Source organism: Anolis sagrei, chromosome 3, assembly GCF_037176765.1.
Source record: "Anolis sagrei isolate rAnoSag1 chromosome 3, rAnoSag1.mat, whole genome shotgun sequence".
Taxonomy (NCBI): Eukaryota; Metazoa; Chordata; class Lepidosauria; order Squamata; family Dactyloidae; genus Anolis; species Anolis sagrei.
The window spans coordinates 76,188,452-76,216,282 of NC_090023.1; the positions used below are offsets into that span (position 1 = coordinate 76,188,452).

At 36.5% G+C, this 27,831-nt stretch overlaps 1 protein-coding gene across 1 annotated transcript in view; it reads left to right on the top strand.

Moving 5' to 3' along the window:
- The window catches only part of TRAPPC10 (trafficking protein particle complex subunit 10), a 50,911-nt gene extending 23,268 nt beyond the window's left edge, over nucleotides 1–27,643 (top strand). Inside the window, exons 8-23 of the mRNA XM_060770250.2 lie at nucleotides 1,202–1,348; nucleotides 5,724–5,838; nucleotides 7,702–7,778; nucleotides 8,824–8,915; nucleotides 9,656–9,796; nucleotides 10,811–10,920; nucleotides 12,245–12,759; nucleotides 16,385–16,526; nucleotides 17,411–17,569; nucleotides 18,399–18,628; nucleotides 19,177–19,277; nucleotides 19,755–19,881; nucleotides 21,506–21,676; nucleotides 23,076–23,253; nucleotides 23,975–24,169; nucleotides 24,836–27,643. Coding sequence (XP_060626233.2) covers nucleotides 1,202–1,348; nucleotides 5,724–5,838; nucleotides 7,702–7,778; nucleotides 8,824–8,915; nucleotides 9,656–9,796; nucleotides 10,811–10,920; nucleotides 12,245–12,759; nucleotides 16,385–16,526; nucleotides 17,411–17,569; nucleotides 18,399–18,628; nucleotides 19,177–19,277; nucleotides 19,755–19,881; nucleotides 21,506–21,676; nucleotides 23,076–23,253; nucleotides 23,975–24,169; nucleotides 24,836–25,074 — 2,739 coding nt within the window. The 3' untranslated portion in view covers nucleotides 25,075–27,643. The remainder of the gene's footprint in view (nucleotides 1–1,201; nucleotides 1,349–5,723; nucleotides 5,839–7,701; nucleotides 7,779–8,823; nucleotides 8,916–9,655; nucleotides 9,797–10,810; nucleotides 10,921–12,244; nucleotides 12,760–16,384; nucleotides 16,527–17,410; nucleotides 17,570–18,398; nucleotides 18,629–19,176; nucleotides 19,278–19,754; nucleotides 19,882–21,505; nucleotides 21,677–23,075; nucleotides 23,254–23,974; nucleotides 24,170–24,835) is intronic.
- Nucleotides 27,644–27,831: the final 188 nt, after the last annotated feature.

Sequence of the window (27,831 nt, forward strand, 5' to 3'; positions counted from 1 at the left end):
TCCATGTACAATATTTTTTTAAACCAGACATTCAAGTTACACTGCTAAAATGCTTCATTCTGCCTGCACCAGCTGGCTCCTAACTCACTACTGTTGTTAGGCATGCCTGTTGAGTTACTGGTATTGGATCAGAAATTGAATGTTTTGTTGTGCTCAGATTTCATCTGTGAAAAGTAATTTTAAGTGTTCTGTTATGGTTGTGCTTTAAACAGACAAGTCATCACTTCAAAAGCTATTTGCTTAGTGTTTATTTTCCAGCAATTACAGTATGTATCAAAGAGGACTAAAGCAGACATAGTTTTGGAAATTTAGAAAGAGACCACTGGATTGCATGTTGTCCTCTCCGAATTCTGGCTCAAATTTTAGGATGAGAACAGTATGTTTCCAGAGTTCACTGTACTTTTGAGGAATTCTTAAAAGTTCAGAAATGTGGCATAATAGATGATCTCCTCCTGATCACAAAACTGAAGAGGGCTAGATGTTGATTTTGTGCTGGCCTTTAATAGTAATTTAAATGCTTATCAAAAAACACCATTCAGTCATACACAAGACGAGCTTCGCTTTTGAAATTAAGTCCCTGCATTTACAGGGTATTTATTTATTTGTTTGAGAAATTTATATCCCGCCTTTTTCTGAGCACAGACCCAAGGTGGTTACAATAGAAATAAAAACATATAATACAAAGTTAAAACAACCCATTAAACTTAAATATTTGAAGCAGCAAACGCAATTATGATACTTGTCTTCATTATTAGTTCAAGTGAAATTGGGCATTTTTTTTTCTTCTGTATGGTTACATAGTCCTCTGTGATGCAGCTTTAGCAAACCTGTAGAAATATCTTTTGCTTGGTGACTTTATTTTTTAGCTAATGTTCTACTGTTTGCCCATAGTTACTGGGTTTATAAGGATAGACTTGGACCAAAGCTTGCACTTCTGAGTTAGGGGGCCAACAGACAAAGATTCTTTTTTTAAAATGTGTCCAGTTTCTAATTTATATATACATTATTCCTTGAGAGAACTTCTCAGGGTGTAAAATCTTTCTGAATTTGCAAAGAAATATTTCTTTTAGATGTTACCTAGAATTTATATCAAGAACTTGCTTTGGGTGGCAAGCACACTCTCCTAAAAGCCTTTAATCTTAATTAGTTTTAATTGTAATATTAAGCTACATGTCATGGTCTTAATTGCTTTTCACTTAAGGTATCAGTTCCTCCTGGTGCTTTGGACTGTTGGGTGTTTTTGAGCTGTTTGGAGGTTTTGCAGAGAATAGAAGGTTGCTGTGATCGGTCTCAGATGGACGCCAATGTTTCTCACATGGTTGGCCTATGGAGTTACGCCACTGAAAAGGTAAGGAAAGGATATTGTGCATTACAGTAATGTCAGCAGACAAATTTAATAGTGCCTTTTCAAAATCTAGTATTAATTAGATGTTAACTTTATGAAATATTATGCTGAAATTCCACTTCTAAACAGATAACAGATTTAGAAAGGCAGTGCACCCATTTTTCATTTAACATTGTTGTATCAGATATATTCAGAGGGGGGAAAATGGGGAAGAGGGTATTGGGTAATGGGTGATACACATCTAAGAAATATATAAAATGTCATTTAACGTGAAGTGACTTTTGGAATAATGTATATCGAGGTAAGACTTATATGGCAAAAGTTTGTTAATTGAATTGATGTATCAAAAAAAAAGATATATTCAGCTGCTTGCATTTCCATCTAATGCATCTTTATACTTTCATATGTCTGTCTGGCAATTTGTTTCTCCATAAAGATGCTTGAATGCAGATGTAAACATTTGTGACTGTAGATTGTTGCTGTGCTTGTCCAGTTCCTCAGCATAATACAGTCCCACACTTTGTATGCTTAACATTGCATTTGCATAGCTGTATGCACGTGTACATTCCAGTGTGTGTAGAGCCTCTCAGTACATTCTGTACATCATGCTAGTGTGACACTATTCTTGCCGTGTAGTAGAATAATGCACTCTGTAAAGCAGGGGTCGGGAACCTTCGGCCCTCCAGGTGTGGTGGACTTCAACTCCCACAATTCCTTGAGGCTCGACATTCGCCCCAAAGGCTTACCTTGGCCCAACGAGGTTTGTTTGGCTCTTTTTCATGGAGGACGGGCAGCAAAGGGGGAGAGACGAGCGTAACGTAGCTGTGCAGATGGCGAGGAAGGATGCGGAGCCCACAGACTGGCCTCGGAGGGAGAGAGCGGGCGGAAACCCCTGCGGGCAACGCGCCTCCTCCTCGTCACTCAGCCGGCGTCGTTGCTAGGGAGGGGGTCCATGCGGGGCGGTTGCTAAGGGCCGAAGCGGCGAGGAGGCGCGTTGCCCGCAGGGGTTTCCGCCCGCTCTCTCCCTCCGAGGCCAGTCTGTGGGCTCCGCATCCTTCCTCGCCATCTGCACAGCTACGTTACGCTCGTCTCTCCCCCTTTGCTGCCTGTCCTCCATGAAAAAGAGCCAAACAAACCTCATTGGGCCAAGGTAAGCCTTTGGGGCGAATGCCGAGCCTCAAGGAATTGTGGGAGTTGAAGTCCACCACACCTGGAGGGCCGAAGGTTCCCCATGCCTGCTGTAAAGGAAGAACCATGGCTCAATGGTAGAGCAAAGGCATTGGATGTTTGGTTTCTTCTAACTCAGTGGTTCTCAACCTGTGAGTCCCCAAGTAAAACATCATGATAGTATAACGGCCTACAAAAATCCTAGCCAGTTTATCAGCTGTTAGGATTTCTTGGATTTGAAGGCCAAAACATCTGGGGATCCACAGGTTGAGAACCACTGTTCTAACTCCATGTTAATGACTTGGTTAAGAGGATCTTTGGTAGCAGAGCTGGAAAAGCTTCTGCAAGAACCTGGTATTTTGATGCTGGTCAGAATTTGCAGTTACAATAATACACACCTCTTGAAGAAACTTTGTTACAAATGAGACTCAGTTTGCGACCAAAGGCTGTACTTTGTGATCCAAAAGAGTTCACCCTGAAGGGCATCTAGTTGTAATATAGCAGCTAGAGCAGGGGTCCTCAAACTAAGGCCCGGGGGCCGGATGCGGCCCTCCAAGGTCATTTACCCGGCCCTCGCTCAGAGTCAACCTAAGTCTGAAACGACTTGAAAGCACAATCCTATCTCATCAGCCAAAAGTAGACCCACATTTCCCATTGAAATACTAATCATTTTATATTTGTTGAAATTGTTCTTCATTTTAATTATTGCATAAAGTGTTTTTTGCACTACAAATAAGATATGTGCAGTGTGCATAGGAATTCATTCTTTTTTTTTTTCCAAATTATAATCCGGCCCTCCAACAGTTTGAGGGACTGTGACCTGGCCCTCTGTTTAAAAAGTTTGTGGACCCCTGAGCTAGAGTGACTTACACTGGCACTTCATTGTTTTCTTTAATTAGCCCACTTTAACTTTTATGCCTGACCGGGGACTAAAAACAGATACTTGACTTACATGGCATCTTCCTCTTAAGCTCTACAATAAGTCTATTCATCTTAAATGAATTGGAATTTGTTCCCTTAGAAAGTGTTAGCTGCCTCTGTGTACTTGTTTGGTTTCCTTATGAGCATATTAATTTTTCAAGGCAATTTGGAAATAAACAGGATATCTATATGATCTTGTTGTCCATTTTTAAAGCCCCAATATATATTATGTCACTTCTGTTGTTGGATTTAACAGTAAATGTTTACATCTTAGAACTGCACCATAGGTTCCCAATATAGAATTGAACAGGACACTTTGAATTATGTGACAGAGAATGAAAATTGGTCTTTCCTGTGTGTGCCAATAGAGTTTAATAAAAGGAAAGATGCTGCAATCAACAATATTCCAACACTTAATTTATACTGTGGTATGGATACCTAGAACAATAAGTTCAGTGCTATCAATAGTGTCACTTGCATGGCCTCCATAGCAGGAGTCCTCAAACCTTTTAAGCAGAGGGCCAGTTCACGGTCTCTCAGACTGTTGGGGAGAAAGACTATTGTTTGGAAAAAAAAAAACCAACCTTAGATGAACTCCTATGCACACTGCACCTATCTTATTTGTAGTGCAAAAAATTGAAATGAAATAACGTATTTCAAATGAAGAACATAACCAACTTGAATGTACCAGTATTTCAGTAGGAAGCATAGGCCTGTTTTTGACTGACGAGATAGTCAAGTTAATTAGGATTGTTGATGTTGTGTGCCTTCAAGTCATTTCAGACTTAGGTCAACATTAAGTCTAAAGTTTAGGGTGAAGGCCACATAAATGACTTTGGAGGGCTGCATTCGGCTCACTAGTCTTAGTTTGGAGACCCCTGCTACTTTATAACTCTTGACCACACGGACGGATGGGATGAATTGTGATTTTATTCTGACGACTTGGCCTTATGTAATTATATGATTGTATTTTAATGTGTTTTATTAGTGTATTATAGGATGTGATGTTTTAAACCATTGTGTATGAATTTCTCTGTTGTAAACCGGCCTGAGTCCCTCGTCGGAGGTGAGAAGACCAGTATATAAAAGTTCTAAATAAAAGTTCTAAATAAATAATAAATAATATAATATAAAGTAGCAGGGGTCTCCAAACCAAGACTAGTGAGCCGAATGCGACCCTCCAAAGTCTGGTTTTGTTTTTAAATCCAAGCATGTCTTCCATCTTTGTGTTCAGCTTTCCATATTTTTGTATTCTGTATTGTTCTGTTCAACATCCCCATGCTGTCTTTATGTTTTGCTTCTCATTTTTCATAATTCTTTTGCACTTGGATATGAAGTTCAAGAGAAAATCTGGTAGCATGGGTCAACTAACTTTTGGGACATTTCAGAAATGATGGCATGTGGACAGGGAAAAATTTCAAGGCATTGTAAGACTGTAATAAAGCAAACAGTGTGTGCCAAAACTGCTTTATCAAAAAGCTGTTAAAGGTGCTGAAACCTTACTTTTTAATGTGAGTTGTATGTATTCACCAACAAATAGAGTATTTTAATACAGAACGATGGCTTTTCCTCTTTAAACTGTAACAGGCTTGATTTAAATAATTTTACATTAAATGTTTTTCATCAACTAATGGAGTATTTCACTTTTTATTAAATCACTGCTTTTGTCTCTCTGTTGAGATATATTGTAATGAATTCTAGCTGATGAGGACACCAAGAAAAGTTTAATCAGCAGACAAACCACTTTTTATTCCATATTCCAGTTTCAAAGGCTGTGTACCTCTTGAATGAAAAAAAAATAGTTCTTGCCTTCATGCTGTGCTACTGAAACAGCCTGAAACTTCTGATCAGTTACTGTTTGCAAAACAGAATGCTGAGTTATGTAAATAAGAGCAATATTCTGGCTCAGTAGGACAAGCACATTTCAAATATTCTGTAAGTGTTTGTGAGTGTGTTTGTGCATAAAGGAGAGTGAGAGAAACCTAACAGAATTTAAAATAAATAAATTTCAACACTTTTTCATATTTCTCATAATGTTCAGTTATTAGTTATTACTCTCTCTATATATACAATTTTAGAAGATACAGCCTTTTCACATTTTCTGAAAATTTCAGATGCTCAGATTTATCAATTATAACAAAAGTCCCCATAATACTCTCATATTTGTCCAGCTAAGAATGTGACAGCATGCCAGTGCAATCATTTGTTAGCCTTTAAGGTGCCCTAAGACTTTGTGTTTGTATTTGAATTTATGCAATGACAAATTTTGTTTCTCTGCTCATCATTACAGTTGAAGTCTCTGGGTTACTTATGTGGGCTTGTGTCAGAAAAAGGCCCCAATTCAGAAGATCTTAACAGAACAGTAGATCTCCTAGCAGGACTTGGAGCTGAACGCCCTGAAACAGGTACTTGCATACAGTTTTGTTACATTACACCTTTTCAAGTGCATTTTTGACAGAAATAGAATGGTAGCTGTGCATTTTTCGGGCTGTATGGCCATGTTCCAACAGCATTCTCTCCTAACAGGATTCCTCCAGGCAACAGAGGCCAGACTACCTCTATGCAGATACCATCACTGATTGACTTTGCAAACATCATGGATTCTCAAATGCTAATTCAAGATTGCTAATTTCAACATTCACACTTGCTTTAAACAGACAAGGGTTCTTTCTCCCATCCTGGAAATTCCACAGGTATAGATACTCCCCACATGCCTCACTGCCAACAGAACCTCTGAAGATGCCAGACACAGATGTAGGCAAAATGTTAGGAGAGAATGTTGCTGGAACATGGCCATAAAGCCCCCAAAACCCACAGTAACCTAGTGAATCTGGCCATGAAAGTCAACAGTACGATAGAACGGTAGTTCAGAAAAGTTGTAGTTATATTATAGTAATATCTTAAGATATCACAAGATGTTTTTGCTTTGGCTGTAGTAGATTCATATGGATACCCTTTTGAAATGACCTGTAATGTTTTGTATGGCTTGTTCAATATAAGCCAATGCTAATCTACATTTAGATATGGTTTGCTATTCAAATGCTGTTGTAGTACAACAGAATTTATACTGCTATATTTTCCCAAATGCATGCAGTTGAACCATTTTTAAACATTGCAGGCAATTCTTAAGCTACCTTGAATCCCCATTTTGGAATAATGGTGGTGGTGGTGGTGGTGATGGTGTGATACCAGTACATTGTACTTATTGCAGCAGTAAGATGCTTTAATCGCCACAGTCCTAACTTTTCAGTGCTGGGAATTCAATTTTTTCACTATATATTTGATGTGCTAATGTACCACTTTTTATATCTGCACACTACTGCTTTTTGTATTTAAGTGGTGCTTTTGTTCTGGCTGTAAAACAAAAACTCCCTTGATGATCAATATGTTCTTTGGAAATAAAGGAGAGAGGGTTATGTTTCTGAAAATGTTAGCAACTAAGTTTTTGTATTGACAGAATTTTTGATACATCAGCTAGGCATAAAAAATGGGAAAATGACAAGGTTTGAATTTGAATCATATACATTTCCCAACATTGCCTCTCTGTTTTGAGGAAAGTGTAATTATGTGTAATTATGCAGTCAATTCAGACTCTTCAGGTAAACCAGCTCAGGGTAGAACGTGAAGGAATGGTGGGTTTGATCTTCCTCTGCATCTCTGTTGGCTGGGATGAGAAACATCTGTTTCCTTTGCCTGGGGTGCTTAAAGTTTAGCTCTCATTGATTACAACCAGGAATGAATATTCCCCTTTCATTTGCCAGCTGGTGTGGGTGAAGGGTGCAAACTGTACTCCACGGAAGGCTGCAGGGTATGTTGGTAGCCAGCTCCAGCTTCCCCCTGCTATAGAGATAGTGCTTAACATTGAATCAGACCATTGGTCTGTCTGACTTTGTGCTGTTGACATTGACTGACAGGGTTAGGGGCAGAAACTCATGCCAGCCCGATCTGTAGTGACCTTCTACATGCAAAGTGTGTATTCTACTACTAAGTTACATCCCTCTGTTTGGCATTTTGTGCCTGCTAATGTCAATGAGAACATTCTACTAATTAGAGTTTTAGCAGTGTCTCCTCCCCAGCAGAATTCCTGGGAAAGTGAAGGGCCACCTTTGCTACAGAATAACCTTCTTTATTCTTCAATATTGAGATTCCTCTTCTTGCTCTGTTGGGATGACACTTAAATGTTATGCAGTGTTTGTATTGTTTCCTCATATATGTTTGTGATACTTTTCAAAATATCTTACTGGTTATGCCTTATTATCTTTTTGAAGCCAATACAGCACAGTCTCCTTATAAGAAACTCAAAGAGGCATTATCATCTGTAGAAGCTTTTGAAAAGCATTACTTAGTAAGTACTTCATGTGTGTGTTTTACCTTGTAAAGGCTAATAAATTATATCTGCTTCATATATTTTCTGAGATGAATGATAGCATTTGTAATTGCATACAATTAGATAGATTTAGATATAATTTGTGAATCAGTTTACAACAGAGGTGCTATTAATGAAGTGGATCACACCTCTGTTGTAACCTGATTGTAATACTCTTAGTATATTGATTGTGATGGCTTAATCCACTTGTTGCTCCTAGCTGGAGTAAATTTATTTATTTATTTATTTATTTTAAGCATTTCTATCCTTTTCTCTCAACCCCTGAGGGGGGGGGGGACTCGGAGCGGCTTACAAATGGCAGCCATTCAATGCCAACAACAACATGAATTACAAATTAATGACATTACAAATTAAATTGACATTAGGTCAACAACAAGATTACAAATATAGATTAAAATATTAAAATATTAAAATTGAAACAGAGCCAGGCCCAAATCACAAATTCATTATATCAGTTTGATTCATGTAAGTGTTGAGTTAGCAGCGAACAATTTATTAATAAGCCAAGTTTAGTTGGGAGCAGCAATCAAGGTTAGACCAGGAAAAGTAATGTTTAGAATATGGATAGTCTGGACAGAATCTTGTCTGTATAATTAAACAGGATGACACCGGTGATTATGTTTTTTAACGGTTTATATATGGTTTTTTTAAATAATGTTGGATTGAATGTTTTTAAATGTATTTTATGAATGTATGGCATCAAAATTGCCAATTCTGTGAGCCTTGAGTTGCCGTAAGACTGAGAAAAGTGGGCTACAAATGCCGCAAATAATAAATATTGGCTGAATTTGTTGTAAACTTTAGTAACTAACAGCCAAAAAAAGAAAAAAAACCCCAAAAAACACAACCTTGTATGTTGTAAAGTGAAACTTTAGACAGGGTGTTAATTGATACTAAAAGAAATCTACATTAAAGTTGAACTGTGAAGTATAAGGCTTTGGGAAATTGGTTTCTGATAGTAGTGTAGTTTGTTCTAACTTCATTTTTGCTCTTCTTCTCTTAGGATCTTTCCCATGCCACAATTGAAATGTATAAAAATATTGGAAGAAATCGGTCAGCAAAGCTTGTTGGAAAGGATCTGGCAGAGTTTTATATGTAACTAATTTTTTTTAATGACTGGGTTTTAAAGAACATAGCATAGTATTTTTAAAAGGCATCTTTAAATACACTAAAAGGCATGTGTTCTGCAAAATGTTTGCTAACAATGCCAAATTATCAGAAGGGTAGCTTTTCTGTACCACAGCAACAAAAGTGTTAACTTCAGTTAGTCTTTGCTGTCTTAACACATATGTTTGCTGGGATATAGTGCAAAAATGTATGGCTAACAAGAGGCTGAATGTTTAATTTTATAGGAAAGTGTATTTAGAAAGAATTTGGTAGCCTAAGCAGAACTATACTTTATCTTTGTATATGAGTAATTTCATTAATTTATAGTGAGCTGGAAAAATCTTTTGACCTGTTGTATGTACAATTAATGTTACAATAATGTTTGGATCACTAGTTATCTATTTTTTATAAATTGGAGTTTGAAGCAGAGGAGCTCAGTACTGGCTGGTGTTTCCCATTATAATGGCATCTAGAATCTGCTCGAAGTCATAGTCTTAACTTTAAAGGAGCTATTTCTGAACTTATATTGGGCACTGCTTTCAGCACCTTGGGTAGCTCTCATAGGGTTCTGATTAAAAGTCAGAATGTATTCACTTACACTGACATAAAAGAACCAGCTGGCACAAGACTGTATGGAGAAAAATAAACTACATAATACCATAGTTTACAAATGATTTTTTTCAAATGCCTGTTTTGTTTCTTCTTTTTTTTCTGTGACTTATTCAAAGGAAGAAGAAGAGTCCCCAAAAGGCTGAAGTTTATCTTCAAGGAGCATTAAAAACCTACCTTGCTGAAGGGTGGTCCTTGCTCATTACACATACACGGAAACAACTAGCAGAATGTCAAAAACACCTTGGACAGGTTGAAAAGTATCCTTCAAAGAAATCAGAAAATTATAGTTAGCATTTATGGGTGTGGTCTATTTTATTAGTCAGTGGCAGGTTTTGAACAGACACAGTATTGCTGCATTCAGCTTGTACCTTCATTTTTTAAAGTAGGAAGCTTGAACAAGTTTACAGAATGCCACAAGTAGACTTTCTACTTAAACTCGCAACTTTTTCTTCAAGAAAATGTACAGAAAATAACCTTGAATCAGTAATAATATGAAGTGCCACCTTAGAATAAAATCACATATAAGAAACTGTCCCTTGAATGTGCTGCAGTATCTAACAGACTCACATGTCTGTGCCAGCTAATCATTTACATCAGTGACTGCATTTTCATCAGTTGTTGGAATACAAGACATCAAAGTTAACATTATAAGCAGCGGAAGGTAACCACAACAATTTGAAAAAAATTGACTAATAAGGGGTATACAGATGTGTTTGCCTTCTCAGCAATAATGGCCATACCTTTTGAAGGGCTTCCATGGCTTAGTCATATGTTTTGGTATGTTTGGGAGTTCTACAAAATGTTAGGGCAAATGTTTTGGAAGACTGTGCTGTGAAAACATTTTAAAGTGAGGGGGAGCACTATGTGGGATTGATGGGGGTTCCTTATGGCTTGGCTTTGCCCACCTCTTCTTGAGCTATAGTTGCCTTCTATTTTTACTGTTTAGTATGTACTAACAACTTGTTATTATCTCTTATCCATGCACTAGGGTGCTAACCTACACTATAGGCCAAGAACCATACTCCAGGGCTCACGGCTTCTTTGATTCTTCCAGGTCAAAGGAAAAAAGTAACAAGGATAGACAGAAGAAAGAAATGTATTAGGGATTAGAGCAGAAGGTGGCTCATGGTCACTGCAGTACATGGCTTCCTGCTTGGTTCTTTGTTGCGTACTTGTGTGATGTGATGCTACATTTATAATTTCCTTTGTCTATGTTTTAAAGTAGTTTTTCATATATAGTACTTCTTCACACATCCTTATCTCTGTACCAGCTATCTCCAAACGAGCAGTCTTTTAGCTGGTGATAATAACTTAACGGAAGAAGAACGCAAACACTTTTGCCAAGAAATACTAGATTTTGCCAAACAGCCCTCAGAAGATGGTAAGAACTGAGAGAAGTCCATTGTAAAATTTCAACCAGACCGGGCTTTTTCTTTCGATAAAAGCAAAGCTATTAAAATTAAATATTTCGAATGGCTTCTGAAGAATACTTGATTTTATCATTTTGTCCAGATGTAAACTTACTTTTTTTATAGAATATTTTTGTAAATTCTTGCCTTTTTTGTCTTCTCAGTTTGTAACATGCTGTCCAGTACCTTGTGTGATGGTTTAACAACTTAAAATAGTTATTAAATATAAATGCCTCCATGTTTTAATTAGGTGTGTGTGAGAGTCTGTGGAAGCACACAACATTTGTAGAATGTGGATGCCTAAATAATAATAAATAATAATAAAACTTTATTTATACCCTGCTACCATCTCCCCAAGGGCCTCAGTGCAGCTTACATAAGGCCGAGCCCACAATACATCAGTAATAAAAGCAATAACAACAATAATACAAAACAATAAAATAAAACTCATAACAAAAGATAAGCAGTAAACATTAACAGTAACACAACGACGTTTAAAAACCTATGGCTGGGCCAAATGTAATAATTAATTTTTTTTTAAATAATGTTGAGCATGAATAAGTTCACTGTGCCCCCTTAATTGTAGGGAAGATGTTGAGGATATGCTGATAACATGTGCTGAAATAGTTGACTCTAGAGGGAATGTTCAAATAAGCTTTCTGGCAGTCTGAAATCTTATATTCAGTACCCTACATAGCTCTTTGTCCTAATTATGTGGAGGAATAATCAGAATAATTTATTATAAATAGGAGAAGAAATGCAAATATGCTTAATTCACATTATATTGAGGTTACAGAATTTGATGTTTCAAAGCACAGGATTAGATTATACATACAGCCTTAGCTTTAACATATTTACCATCTGTACAGGATTTCATGTAAATAAAATCAGTATCACAAGCAGCATCTAAATATGAAATCTTGTTTCAGGTGAATCCAAAGGCTTGTGCAAGATTGCATGACCCTGGAAATGTTTTTGGTCCTGTTTGTATACTTTGCGAGCATTATAAAAGTATAGGTTATATGCACCCATATTCTTATATTTAATGACTGAATACTCAAGATGACAAACTTAATGTCTGTAAAAATTTCTTAGGGCTTTGTGTATGAGTTTTGCCTGAAACATCAATTACTATTGTGTTGACACTTAGCTCCAGTCACTAAGATATTTAATTATGTATATGGAAATATATTCCAAAATCCAAACCATTTGTTGTATGCAGCATGTTGAATAAAGGATATTCAAGTTGTGTAACCAGTTAAATGTCCTATAAATTCCTTTTATCTTTATTTCCAGGCCAGAAAGTTATACTGTCAATGCATTCCTTTGCACAGCTGAAGAATCTGCATTTTAACCCTCCTAATGCTTTGGTCCATGTGGGTGGAACACTATCTATTGTACTGACCCTGGCAAATCAGATGCCTATCTCAGTGAATGTGGATCAGATTGCAATTAATGTCCATTTCAGCATTGAAAAAAATAGTTACCGGAAGACAGCTGAATGGCTTACAAAACACAAGACTTCTAATGGTATTATCAGCTTTCCGAGTGAAGTTGTAGGCCTCTCTCTGGCAAGAAGTAGCTTGCCAATGCTGGAGTTGTATGAGATGTATGAAAAGAGCCCCTCGGATAATTCTTTGAACACAACAGGCATCATCTGCAAAAATGTGCACATGCTGTTGCGAAGGCAAGAGAGCAGCTCTTCTCTGGAAATATCCACAGGGCTGACTCTGGAGGATGGTGCCCACATGTTAAAATGTAGCAACTTAATACTGGAACCAGGGGTCAATAAAATAACTTTCAGAACCCAGGTATGTTTTTATAGAAGGCATGCTGTAACCCAGTATTGCTCCCTTGCCTCTGCTTTGCAATTTGGCTGCTTTCTTCTTCCTTCCTTCCTTAGACCAGGGCCAAAGCTAGCAGATCTGGAAGATAAACTGTTCACTGTGTAAAGATGGTCTGGGTGAAACTTTGGTACATATCTAGAGGGATCTAGCATTATTCTTACCAAAATCATTTTAAATATATTATTTTCAGTTGCCATTTCTCTCATGTTTACAGGCTTAACTAAATAACTAGACTTGGTATTCAATTTTTTTGCCCAATCACTATAGGTGTTACGAAATACCATGAAAAATGCTTTCGTAGGTTTGGTCAAATTCACTCAAAACTAGTTATATAAATAATTTTAAGGCAGTGAGAGGATGGCCAAAACTCTATATATTTTTGTATCTTTAAAATCCCGTTGCTTCAAGTTTTTTAAAAAAGAAATGTGTTATTCATTTTATCATTTTGAAGCTTAGAGTTTAATAGAATTAATTTTGGGGATTTTTAAATTCTATGCACCATATGTAGTTTTCTTAACACTAGCGAGAGATTTCAGAATAGATGGTCAGGCATTTTAATTAAAAATTGATATAGTTAGACATCCGGCTCAGTAGTAAGTGTTTATGCTTAAGTACACTTGGATGTTGGTGTGAAAATGTGCTCAGCAGCAGCATGCAACAGTGTTTATATGCAAACTAGATGCTTGTGCCTTCAAATAACTGCAGTTTTTTTTGGTGTTTGAGTTTATTCTGGTTCTTAAAGTGGTTGTAGTATATTTTGACAAATCACATGCATAATTGTAAATACGAATTTCTGGCTCATTTATGACAACATATAAAGTGTCAGGAAAGAGTGTTTCCATGGCGTTGACTATAACCCTTCTGGGCCAAATTCCTAAGCTAGTCTCTAGGAAATGTATATAAATAGAAAACATTTTGCTGCTTGTTAGAAGAATATTGTATGGTTGCTCCATGTCATATTTGACTTGATATTATTTGATCATTTCAAATAACCTCTAAACAATCACATCTCTGCCCAACCCAAAGTATATGTAGGCCTCTCCTTCAAACATCATCCTCTTCACTTCTTCATCTGCAATGCACATCAGTCAAGTTAATGATAGTTTTCAATTCCACCTGTTCCATCTAGACCAGGAAACTACAGCTACCAGTTTTGGAACAAAACTGAATATGAAGACAAAGTGTGATACTAAAGATCCTGGCTTTTTCTAAGCTGGTACCCAAGTTTATGATGTTGCTGTTGTTTATTAGATGATTGCATGCACAGGAAACAGCTTGTGTCTATTTTAGTGTAATAATCCAGTATATCAACATCCATCCTATAGATTTGGGGGGAAAAACTTCTAAGGAATCTCTGTGGCACTACAAGTTTGGGGGAATTGTACTATTGACCCATGTCTGTGTCCCTTGGATTTCTGAACACTTAATTGAAAATATTTTTAAACTAGCAATTCTGTAGAGCCAATGTGATGCAGTAGTGTTTATTTATTTACTTACTTTATTTGTATACCGCTGTTTCTCAGCCCTTAGGCGACTCAACGCGATTAACAACAGCAGCAGCAAAAATTCAATGCTAGCATCATACAAACCATTTAAAAACAATTAACACAATAATACACTAAGTAATTACACATCAGTAAACAACTCATTAGCGTCTCATAACTAGAATCATGATCCAGCTCGTCATCCATAGTTCCGTTTTCCTATATTCATTGCACTGCCTATTCAAACGCCTGTTCAAATAACCAGGTTTTCACTTTTCTCCGAAATACCATTAGTGAGGGGGCTGATCTAATGTCCGTGGGAAGGGCGTTCCACAGCCGAGGGGCCACCACTGAGAAGGCCCTGTTCCTCGTCCCCACCAAAAGTGCCTGTGTTGCAGGCAGGATCGAGAGCAGGGCCTCCCCAGAAGATCTAGTGGGTTCGTAGGCGGAGAACAGTGTTGTACAGTGGACCACTCTGGGGATCAGGGTTTGAATCCCTGCTTGGCCATGAAAAACCACTGGGTGGTTCTGAGTAAGTCAATCCCTCTTAGCCTCAGAGGGAGGCAAATGCAAACCTCTCTGAACAAATCTTGCCAATAAACCAATTTAACTTAGGGTTATCATGAGTTGGAAATGACTTGAAGGCATACACCAACAAGAATTAGTTCTATCATTTCATTCTCCTTTCCATGGAAATGCATATAGTACAAGTAAGAAAAGAGAGGAGTAATATTGTGATAACCTAAATATAGTCATTATAGATCAGAACTTGGTTTATCAGATTCTGCCCCTTCCACCATGCTCATACTTTATGTGTGTGACATCTGTATACTCTTTTTAGTAGATTTGCTTAATGAATCTTCATTTTCAAGAGCCAGGTTGTATAACAGTACATCCTAGACTCTAATACAGAGACTTTAAATGCCTATCAATTCATCATTCAAAATCTCAGACCCAAACTGGTCTGTAGCAAACAACTAAACCCCAACAAGGTGGGAACTAACAGATGGTTTGATTCTGAATGCAGGTTGTAATTCAGCCAATTTGTATATAGTTGTGCTAGTTCATACTAAATTCCTCTAAAATACTGTTTTATCTGCCCAGATGAACTTGTGCCATCTGATTTTCAAAAGTTTATGACTGTCAGTGCACAATTTGCTACAAACCGTGCTTCAGTACCTGAGGAGCAATCCTTCTAATCCTCAAGCTGTGATCTTTCTTCTTCTTTTGACATCTACTCTCTGCAAACTGATGAACACAAAATGCAGGCCTCCTGCATTCTGTTTTTACATTCCAGTGAAATCTGTAGAGATTTTTTTCTGAATAATCTTCTTGTAGAGAAAGACATACTGTGTTATCTTGTCTGAAGGACAGGACAAAACAGATTCTGTTGATGTACTGCTTAGTAATATAATTCAGTTACTTGTTAGCTGTCTCTTGGCTGCTGATAGGAATTTTAAATAAACAACTCCTTCACTAATATATTATCATAAAGTTTATAAAAATGATTTAAGCATACTTTCACTGCTCCATACCAATCACAAAACACAAATAATGGCTAGTGTTTTAAAAATATCTCAGGCAGGTGGCATAGCTGAAATAGTTGATGGATACATGTTTTACCCTTGTTTGGGAAGAAACAGATGGGTTTGTGCTATTTAACTTCACTATTTTTTGAAGTGCTCTAGATGCCTTTTCCCATGTTAATATTTTTCTTAGGTGCAAGTAGAAAAAATAGTTAAACATCTTGATGTTATGTAGCTTATACTCTTAACATTCACATCCCTTTTATTTGCAACATACTATTTTTGAGAATGTGTGTTTAGCATATTGAAGTTATTGCAGATAGCACTTTTTATTCTATGTCTTTAAAACGATATCAACTTTAAAGCACATTGGAAGTTATCTTTATGCTTGTTACGCTCTACATAAAAATATGTGCATACTATTAGCCTCATAGGCATGATGTCACAAACATTTAGCTTTTACATAATATGTGGCCTGTTTTGCATAATTATATATAGTGGAAAGATTAAGACATTTTTTCAGGTGACTTTTACTAGAAATGTTGATGTCCTTACAAAATATTTTTTTAATTCTTATAGGGCAAAGAACCTGGGACATACACACTCAGGCAGTTATGCATTTCAGTGGGTAAAATGCAGTTTGCCCTTCCTCACATTTACCCAATTGTGCAGTATGATGTCTACTCTCAGGAGCCACAGTTAAAAGTTGAACCTTGTACTGGTAGGTAGATGAATCAAACTCTGCACTGTGTTATTTCTTTTTCTTTCATTCTTTACATGTTTAACTTCGTTTTTGAGAATTTGAACTGCATTTGGGCAATTTTTGAAGTTAGAGGATGGAACTATATGTAATCAGATTTGAAAAAGACATGCATACCAATACTGTGAGTTTTTTAAGCACATCAGTGTGTTTTAATGTAGTTACTGATTTGTCAACTTGATAGTTTTACTAAAAGACTTCATATATATTTTAAATAGAGTTTCATTCTTATCTAACTAGTGTTGGATATGGTACATTCATAAAGTTGCAACACAGTTAGACATGTCCAGACCAACTGCATTGGAAACCATTATATATAACAAGTTGATTTGGTGAAGCCATGGGGATCTTTTAATTGACAGAATCGCCACTTAATTAGTGCTGTAGTTCTTAATCAAATAATTTACTATATATCCACTGTAGCATCTAAACACAGTTTGGAATGTAAAACATAGCAAAATGTGCACCTTGCTAACGAGTTCTCAGTTTTATGGGGATTGATTATTTCTATATAGAATAATTCAGTTTTATAATTTATGTAAACCTTCTCAAAGGGATCTAGATATGTACCCTGGTTAAAATCAACCTATTGAGTAGCTTGTGAGATTTTTGCTGTCAGGGCAGGTGTTCTATAGTTGAATTCACTGAATTTTAAACATCCTTGTATGATAGTAGAAACTATAGAGCAGTGTTCTCTTCTTAGAGTAAGTGGAGTATATTTAGCATCATCATGATAGTGTTAATGTGCAAAATGATTTCTTGGCATTATCTATTTCATGGCAGCTATTTCAAGTATAACATAATTAAACTGTGGTTACCTTTACCATCACACCATTTGTTTCCAGATAGTCTTTTGGCTGGGATCCCTCAGAAGATAAAATTTACAGTTACAACTGGCCATTACACCATAAAGAATGGAGATACTTTACAGCTAAGCAATGCTGATGCCATGCCAGTCTTGTACCATCCAGAGAGCAAAGCCGTGATTTACTCAAACACTAAAGGTATGCAGCTTTGATATTCACACATTTTAGTTTTGGGAAAGAGCGATGGTCTGACAAATAATATCACACCAGTAGAATATCACATCATGTGACCTCATATGTGAACTACTTCATGTATTCCTGCACATTATTTCTTCAAGTGACTTTTCCCTATTGACAGGTGGCTTTCTCTATTGTTAGGTTTTCCTTTCTTCAGATCTCCCTTAGTTGCTTTTTAAATTCTGGGGAGTTCACAACAGTAGACGATGGGTGCACGGAGAGCAGAGGTCTTTGCCCTCTTCTCTTCTAGCTGCCATCTTTGCCTTGGTCCTGGATTTACGGGTGCCTTCTGTGCTGCTGTGCCCGGCTTTTCTCGATGTACTTTAGTTGTGGAAGAGAGAGGCAGGCAAGGAAAAAGGCAGGGAGGATGAATAAGGCCCAAGGCGGTGGTGGCTAGCAGAGGAGGAAGAGGCCCTGTTCTATGCACCGCCATCATAACTTCTTCATTTGTTTTGCCAGTTACACCCCCCAGACTCGTCCTCCTATTCCCATGCGCCCTAGTTGTGGGAGAGAGAGGTCAGGGTGGGTGGAGATAGAGGCAAGGCAAGCAAACAAGACCCCCAGGGACAAAGGTGGAGGTGGTAGCCAGCAGAGGAGGGAAGGAAGCTGCTCAGCTCCCCATGCACCCATTGTTGCCTCCGCATCTATTGTCCTTATCAAGGGCCTCTCAGAGGCTTCTCCTTTGGAAATGCCATCTTCCAAATTTTTCTCCTGGAAAATAATACTGGTTTCTGTTTGAAAATATGGTTATACATTTTTAGAAGGTAATTTATATTTCATGTAACTACAGAAAAGACATCAGAAGCATCACTAACGATTCAGTCATCTGAGAAGATCACAAGCATCAGCTTACCAATAGCTCCTGCATACCACATGATAGCTTTTGAGCTTGAAGTTTTGTACTTGCCCTCAACCCCAATATGTATGATGGAAAATGAGACTCTACCTAGTAAAGAGCTTCGGAGAAAAAGCAAAGGGAAAGAGATATCTCATAATTGCATGGCTACTATTGACCAAAAGGTAAGCAAGGATTTTTTCCAGTTATAACAGCAGTTAACAAATATGAAAGTTCTCTACCAGACTATGTTGATATTAATATTTAACCTTTCTGTTTAGTTTTATTCATTGTGTTGATAACCTTGGCACTAAATGCTATGTTCCATGCTGCAACTCAAGTTTGCTGGGAAAAGTATGCTCACATTTTAAAGATTTTGCTGTATGGTGCTTTTTGTTGTTGGTTTCTCATTAAGTACTTATATGATTCTGTAATATTTTTTTTTATTCTGATTGATTTTTTTTACTTCTTTTGTTGTTGAAATAATACAAACATCATTTTCTTGGGAAAAGTCCCAAAAGGATTTTCAAAGCTGTCTTTTCATTAGATAGCTAAAAGGAGTTTTCATCTACATTGTATACAAAGATAGTAGACTGGCAGCACAATAATTCTGTATGTTAAAGTCACAGACTTTGTTTTTACTTACTACATTTGCAAGCTACTTTTCACTCAATAAATAAATACATACATTTAAATTCATATTCCACATAAAATTATTCTGTCTTCCCTTCAGGTCACCATTGATTGTCCTTGGTCAATTTACTCCACCATTATTGCTCTTACATTCAGTATACCCTTTAAGGCCAAACATTCCTTATTATCAGCAGGCAAAAGGTAAGCTCCTCAAGATCTTTTCCCCATTTGTAATCTTTCATCCAATTACAATATAGCAGAATACAAAAGGTCCAAGAGTTTGAAAACATCTCTTCATTTAAAATTGGCCTGTTCTTTCCTTTGTTTTCTGGCTGAGACTGAAATCCTTATATTTGGCCAGGAATACATCTCTTTGAATTCAGTGAAATCTGCTTCTGAGTTGAGATTTTTAAGTTACCACTGTCAATGAAATCGAATAGTATTTTTCTTTCATCTTTTAAATGAGAATGTAGCATTAAAATAGAATGCAGCTATTGTAGGCATAATTATTTCTTTCATTAAAATGCAAATTACCTTGTTTAAATGAGGCATATTTAAGAAAATGGCATTATCTATCCTAATAAAGGTTTGCTTCAAAAATGTCTAGACAAGATAAAATGCTCATCATACTAACTCTTTGAAGTGTTAAAATATTATTATTTTCCTCTTTATTTTTAGGAAATATATACAAGTTTGTGTGCAGAACATGTCAGAAATCTCTTTTCAGTTATCTGAGAGTAATCTCAAAAGTTCTGAAATTTGCATGGATTTAAGTCTTGAACCTCTAAATTCCAAAACTGAACAGGTAAACTAAGACATATTCATTATTTCTTCATCCTGTTCTTTCTAACCTACTAGGGTAAAAAATATGAACTGCAACTCAACACTGCTCATTTTCCAAACAAAGAAATTAACAACTTTATAATAGAAAATTGTAGTCTGTTGATGCATGGCTTTTGTAAGAGAGCAAACAGAGAATAATGTTTGTTCTGAAAACTGTTAGTAATGTGGTGTACTTTAAAAATGTAAAGGAGTAGGATCCTAAGAGGATTTAAGGTGCTTTTTCACACACAGAAACATATTACTGACTTTACTGTTTGCCTGCACTTCCTAGTGGAATTCCAAGTGTTCTGGTTTTTTCAGGGCAGCATGGGAATAGGATTCTGAAGAAGTTGTTTAGAAAGTAAGATTATTTTAGGATAGTCCTTTGATGCAGGTCTTTGTGGTTGCAAATCTCTTGCTTGTTACTTGGAAGTACAATTTTCCTTTTGGAATGATCTATTTCTAAAGATATTGTAAAGTTTCTCTGCAAGTCCCACAATTCTACCTTTAACTAATAAAAAAGGAAGGAAAATCCTGCTGGTGATAACGTGCATAATTGAGCACCACCACCTTTTGTAGGTGAGGACTAGCGTAGAAATTTTGCACTCAGGTCTCCAAATAAGATCTCAAACCACAAATAATGTGATTAATGTGTTGAAAAACACAACTTTGCACCTACTTATTTGCATTTTCTTTATAATCTGTGCAACTTGTCTTTTTAAAGTTTTTAACTTTTGGCATTTGCCAAATAAATTTTGTTATTGGGAACTAAGGCAGAAAAAAACCATTCAAATCGAGAAAGAGATATAGAAGTGTCATTATAGAGACCTAATTCTTTAAAATGGATTTGCTGTACTGGCCCATGCCACCTTCTACTAAAACATAGAAAGATTTAAAATAGTGATTTCTAATTCAAAAGAGACACTTTACATATCTTTACTGTTGCTGAGGAAAAAGTGAGGAACTGAGAAATGCTAAATTCAGGTACCAAATCCTGAAGAATAAATGCTGGAATAGTGGAACTGCAAGAGTCCATTGTCAGAACAGGGTAGAAAATGGCTGGTTGTTTTAGTCAAGTTGATAGAAGGGATTTCATTATCTCCCCCAACTGATATAGCCAAGTATAAATAAGGAAATTTTGTTTTTCCTGCAAGAATGAGCTGTCTACCCCAGCTCCGCCCCCTTGCCATACTTACAAAGCTTTAAAAAATCAATGCTGGAATAAATCATTTGGTCCCCCAGATATTGTCAGAAGCCTAAATTTCATTGACATCACTGCTTCTCTTTGTATCCACAAACACCCACACCCAATCAATCTGAATCCTCCAGCTTCTATCCCATCCAGGAGGGAGGCAGTAAGAACCCAAGTTGAATGCCTAACACTGTAACAAGGCTATTTTAAAAGGTGCTTTTGCTTTTATTTCTGTAATTTAAAGTTGTCTTGTTTAGCAATTTGATATTCTGAAGGATATTAATAAACTATGCATTTATTATACCTTAAATATAATAATTATTTTATTTTAAGCTTCTCCAATCTCACCTTTTTCTAACTGCACCTGGAGACTGCTGATACTATTTTACAGTATTTATTTTTCATTTCTTTTCAGCATATCCATAGCAAGCAAGCAGTATTTTTTATATGGGAATTAAAATGGGCAAAGGAACCTCCATCCTCCTTGCAGTGCCAGTTTTCAATGAGCTTTTGCTCAGCACCCTCTGAGGAGCACTCACTTTCTTTGAAGCCGTACACTTATGAATTCCCATTGGAAAACTTTTTTGTAAGTTATTAATAACTTGATACTGAATACTAGAATAGTATAATAATATAATAATAGTATAATAATAGGGCCAAGGTTGTGTTAGGTGGAAGCAGACGGATTCAAGAAATGCATATTAAAATTTGTTTAGGGGATAATGTGTTGTTATTGCAATACTGAAACAACAAGGACTGGTTTATGTCCTTGCCACATTGAGATTCTTAATTGGCAGACAGTTCAAAGTGAAGCTGCAGCACCTAGAGTGGAGATGCAGAGATGCACATCCTTTTCTGCCTCAAAGGCTGAACATGACACTTGGCTTAACCATTGGGGATGGCTGCATGTACACACAAATATACATAACCCAGGTATCCTCTTTTCATGCCAGGAAGCAGTACACAGCTCTCTCTTTTTTCTCTGCTAATTGCTCCGCCCTACTCTACTTACTGAAATACAAGTCAATCCAGAATACCAGTGCGTTTAAACAACTACTTGACATATCTTACTGTTGCTGAAAGTTTCCTCTGGTATCTGGTAACAGCATTGAATTCAACATAATGGAAATTATCTGCGCTATAATTGGAGCTTATAGATCTCTCTCATTCATATGGCTGCCATAAGTCAAAACTTATTTGATGTCAAATATCAAAAATAAAAGGCACTTTTTAAAAGGGAGTTTGTAGCAGTTGCTGTGAAGCTATAACAACTTGAATGCGACATCTATTCAGTGATCAGTAATTTCAAAAGGATGGATATATATACATATATATGTATGTATATATCATTTAAAAACTCCATTATTTATTTATTTACAGTATTTATATTCCACCCTTCTCACCCCGCAGGGGACTCAGAGCGGATTACAATGTACATATACATGGCAAACATTTAGTGCCATACACACACCAAATATAGACAGACACACATAGGCTATTTAACATTCCACCTTTTTCATGAGGAGATTCTGACCATCAGGGGAGCTGTCGCTTCACTGTCCATTCGTGACACTGATGAAGTACTTCCTCATTCTTTGCATGCTTGCTGGAGATTTTTATGACGTCATAAATTTAGTTAAATTAGCCTCCCCGCATAAGCAGTACCTAAATTTCCGACTTGACAAATGCAACTGTCTTTCGGGTTGCAAAGGTCAACAACAAGCTACACAAATTGGTCGGAAGTTCACTCCGACCCGGGCTGGCGCAGCTGACTCCCAGCCAGCTAGGCCACAGTCCTGGTTTGAATCTCAGGATTTTTCCTTTGGTTTTGGAATCTTGATTCTATTTTTCTGCAAATTTATAGGCTGGAACCCCAGCTCTCCAGTCAAATCTTAGCTTAGAAATATATAGCCTTTGAAATGTGTGAAAAAAGAAGTTGAATGTTCTGTATACTTTAACCCGTAATATTATTGCTCTCTGACCAGACATTATATAATGTGAAAGCTGAGATTTCCCCCCCACTGGAGACAGAATATTGTAAAACTGGTTCACTCTGCTCATTGGAGATATTGATAACCCGGCTTTCAGACCTTCTTGATGTTGATAAAGATGAAGCGTTAACAGAATCTGATGGATACTGTACAACAAAATTAATGTATGAAGGTAAGCATAATGATTAGATCTTGAAGTGTTATCTTTAGGATATTTATTTTGACTTTTGTTGTTAATAGGTGGCCCAGTCATATAGCACCAACTATCAGAACACCTGCTTTTCCTTTAGAACCCCAGGTCAATATGTATTTAAACTGAATAGATGTAATTTCCTCATAGAAATCCAGTTTGTTGCAGTTGTTCTGCATTAATAATTTTTGAAAATCCTATACATACTTATTTAGAAGAAAGTCACTCAAAAGTGAACATAAAACTAGTACTTTTTCATAACCCTTTTCCTGGCATAAAATATATTCACTTTAGTAGCTGAATAGTTAAAAACTAGAGGATCTCAAAAATTTGTCCAGTGCACATCTTCTGTGACATACATACTTCAAGGTACCATCATTGCTTCACTTCCTGAAACTGGTTTTCTAGCCTCTGGCACTTTGCCCCACCACAATTCCTTTCCCACTTTTGTTTTTCCCTTCTTGCTATGTCATGAATTCATTAAGAAGCAAACTGTATTATGTAATAACAAGAGTGGTGCTATCAAATCTTCATAGATTCCCTTTGAATACATGATATATCACCCAAGGGGCTTGTGAAGAGAGCTTACTGTCCCCCCTAAATTTTTAATAATTGGTGCACATATTTGTTGTAAATATAACAATGCAAATGAATAGTTAAGAAATTGCCTTAATATCTGATTGAATAATATTCTTCTTTACAGTTGTAGACAACAGCAGTAATTGGGCAGTCTGTGGAAAGAGCTCAGGAGTAATATCGATGCCAGTCGCTGTTCAAGCAACCCACAAAGTCCACATGGAAGTAATGCCACTCTTTGCTGGATATCTCCCTTTCCCAGATGTCAGACTATTTAAGTACCTCCCACATCATTCTGCTCACTCTATGCAGCTTGATGCTGGTAAGAATATTTCTTCTTGAAATTTTTTTGCGGAAACCTCCAACATAACATCATAGGTCTTCCCTTTAATATATCAAAATATGAATGTCTATCTTGAGCAGATCTGTTGACATACACATTATTCATAATTCTTTCTTGGGTGCTAATGTTGTTTATAAAACTGGTACTGGCTAGTATCTGAATGATGGCCTGATTTGTTTTGGATGGGAATTCCAGTTAAGTGCACAGAAAATTATGTGTATTACAACTTCCTCATTCACTACAACATTGTATTTAGTGTATTTATGTATTGTCTTTCTGCAAGGTTCTCTGTAATTTGCCTTCTCAAAATTACAGAGGACAAAGCAATTAAAATAACAGCATTGCCCCTGGCCCCTAGGATTCAGTTTCTCTGCCTCCACTTAGTGGCATCGAAGTCTTTAGCTGTGGAGGAGAGGTTTCCCCCGCTGATCTTTCTTGGGCCACTGGCAGCTTCTTTGGGAACTGATGTTAAAAACTTTCTGGCTTCTCTTTGTAGCACATTTTAGTGCACTTAAATACTTCTACTATAAATAATAAATGGTATGAGGTCTAATTTGGAATTGGTATTAAAATTAGTAAACTGTTTGTAATAAATATTGCAGATGCACATGGAAATACAAGCTGGTGTTTCTCTTTTTTAAACAGATAGCTGGATTGAAAATGATAATCTCTCTGTGGACAAGAACATGGATGACCAAGCTGACAGCAGTAGCATCAAGAGCAGGGGCAGCATACATTCAGCAGCCAGTGCCGAACATAAAGGGTTGCCGATGCCCCGGCTTCAGTCCTTTTCCCCTGGACAGGTTTTCAATTCCAGCTCTGGCATGCAAATCCTTGTTATTCCCAGCAAGGACGATCATATTCTAGAAGTCAATGTCACATGACAGCTCTCTCGTGCTGAGTAGATATGCACATGAAACTTGAACATGAATGCACTTTAAGGGATCATAAACTGATCATTCTTCAATGAAACATTCTAACGCTAGCAAGGTCTATGACAACTCAACCCTCTCTGGCCTTGGAAGCATCGGACGGTTGTATCAATTTAAATGTACATGATGCCTGTGTTGGTTAGTTTATATCGCTACTTTGGGGTGTTTGTGTAAAATGAATTTCGGGTTTATTTTCCCCCTTTGTCATCCCACTGTTGAAATAAATTTGCTTGCTGCAACTGGTTCTTTTAAATTCGAGCAGCTTCCAATACTGCTATTTCCTTTGGGAGTAGTAATATGTTCAAAGAAATATTTCAGGTTGACATACGGCATAAGCCCTGCAATGTGGCTGCTGGTGATTGAAGTGTGTGCCTTTTTTGTCACACGTCTGTCTGGTTTCCTGGACCAGGATAACTTTCCAAATCTCTGTATAATAGAATGGGTGATTCTTTAATCCCATAGCTGTCTGCAAGATTTTAAATAGTGTGTGTATAGATTTTCTTGAAGACTTAACTTCTGTGCCTTGGGATATATGAAACTTATTAGCCCACTAGCACTCTTGAATTCATCCCATATACTTACTTAAACTCACTGAGGGGAAATACACACACATACACACTTATCTTGATGCGAGTAATGAAGTGACACATAAGTGGTTAAGTCCAGTAAAGGTTCACTGGACTAAGCTTTCCCCCACCAGATAGATACAGAAATGATTACAAGTCACTACGTTGAGTCTGATTAAATAGCTTTTTATTTAGCATTTCATGTGCTTTTTTAAAGACCAAAGTTTTTTTTCAACTACTGTTAACTTATTATGGACAACAGAGCCATATGTGTATTTGCACCTTATCCTAGAATAATTTTGAGGAGCAAGGCAAGTGTCACAGAGAGCCTTACTTTTTCAGTCAGGTTATGGGGAAATTTAAGGTCCTATTTAAACTTCTTCTGGTCCAGCAAACTGCAGCTACACCATGCCAACTGATTATTTTTCAGTTGTAATTTTACTGTCAAATGATTATTTTAAAAAGTCTAAAGTAACCTAATTGATGTAATGTCTGTGTATAATTTGATCCACAAATCAAGGACAAAATAAATGTGTTTTTATTGGTGTGAAAGTCAAAGCTTGTAAATAGGTCTAGTGTGTAGAACCTTTTCCAGTTCTCAGAAACTATGTATTTTTGTACATAAGCATTTCTCTAAAATTAACTGTTATAATTCTAGCTGCTGTCCATGCCTTTACAGGCTTACTTACACAATTACTTTTTTTCTTGCAATATATGTAGCCATTCTGTGAGCGTTCTCTCATTCAAATGAACCAACTTTGTAGGAATGAGATGGCTTCCATAGATTTTAATATCCCAGGGGACAGTAAGACAGTAAAAATACAAATCCCTCAGAGAATTTGTTCTTGTGTGACGTTTGCATTCCAATATTGTGTCTCTGTTAATTCTTGATTATTTTAATAGCAATTAAAGTTTATTTTTACAGGCAGTAAAGCAAGTCACATTTTTAGAGGCAGTCACACATTTCCAATAAACTTCTCAATGTATCTTGATGCTAAATTTGACAATATAATAGAAATGGAAAGTTGTTTTTGCCCCAGATTAGGAATTTGCACTTGGATTTCTGTATTATTTTAGTTATGCTCTTGAAATCACTACTGAAGGTTGAGTGGCTGCCCCCCCCCCCCTTAATTTGCCTAGTAAAATATGCACAAGACCTGAAACACATTTTCAGTAAAATTGACTTATTCTTTCACTTGTAAGAATTAATGAGATCACAAAATACCTGTCTGTATGCACTTCAGCTTCCTATTTAAACTATAGAATTTATTTAAACTGGAAATAGTCCTTCTATATTAAAATTTGTGAACAAATGTTTGAAACTAAAAGTGAATTTTGAACATGATTAACAACTTGATTTCCTGTGAAAATTCTTAAAAGCAAGAGGTTTCATTACAAATTGCTGTGGATAAGTTTTTTTTCTGGATTGGTTTTCAAACAGCTTAACATTTTCATATTTATACTGGAATTATGGACTTCAGTAAAATACAACAGATGCATAGTCTTAATTGTTATTTGATGAGATACTTGTGTATAGAAGGGAAGGCTTCTGGGTGAACATTGTAAATAATTGATTGAATATGTCCTATCTGAAAAAAAATTACAGATGCTATTTATAGATATCTTTCAAGCTTGTAAATACTACCAGATAATTTAAAGGAGTATAATTTTTGTGAATTTCACAGATTTATTTGTGACTGGAAAAATTAACTCCTCTGAAAATTGTTGGACTTCATGGGATATTTCTGGAATTTCCTACTTGCATTTCTATAAGATCTCTTTATACTCTTTAGAGGATTAAATTAGAAAAGCAAATAGGAAAGAAAGGATATCCAAAACACTATTACCCAATTTTATTTCTGATTGAAAGTGGTGCCATAAAACTTAGGGAATAAACTGTCAATTAAAAAAAAGCTAGTGATAAAGTGAATAAAATCCTGAATATTTTAAAGAAATTGCTTGCAGTTCTGATACTTAGCCTTTGTGTATATGTTACTGGATTTTGTGATTTCAGGGAAAATATCTCACCTTACTCTGAGGATGGGAATTTCACAAAGACAGGTTCCAGTGTAGGTTAAAACAAAATACAAAAGTTAAACAAGTAAGCAATCCTGTTAAAACACTTATTTAAAACAATGTAAAG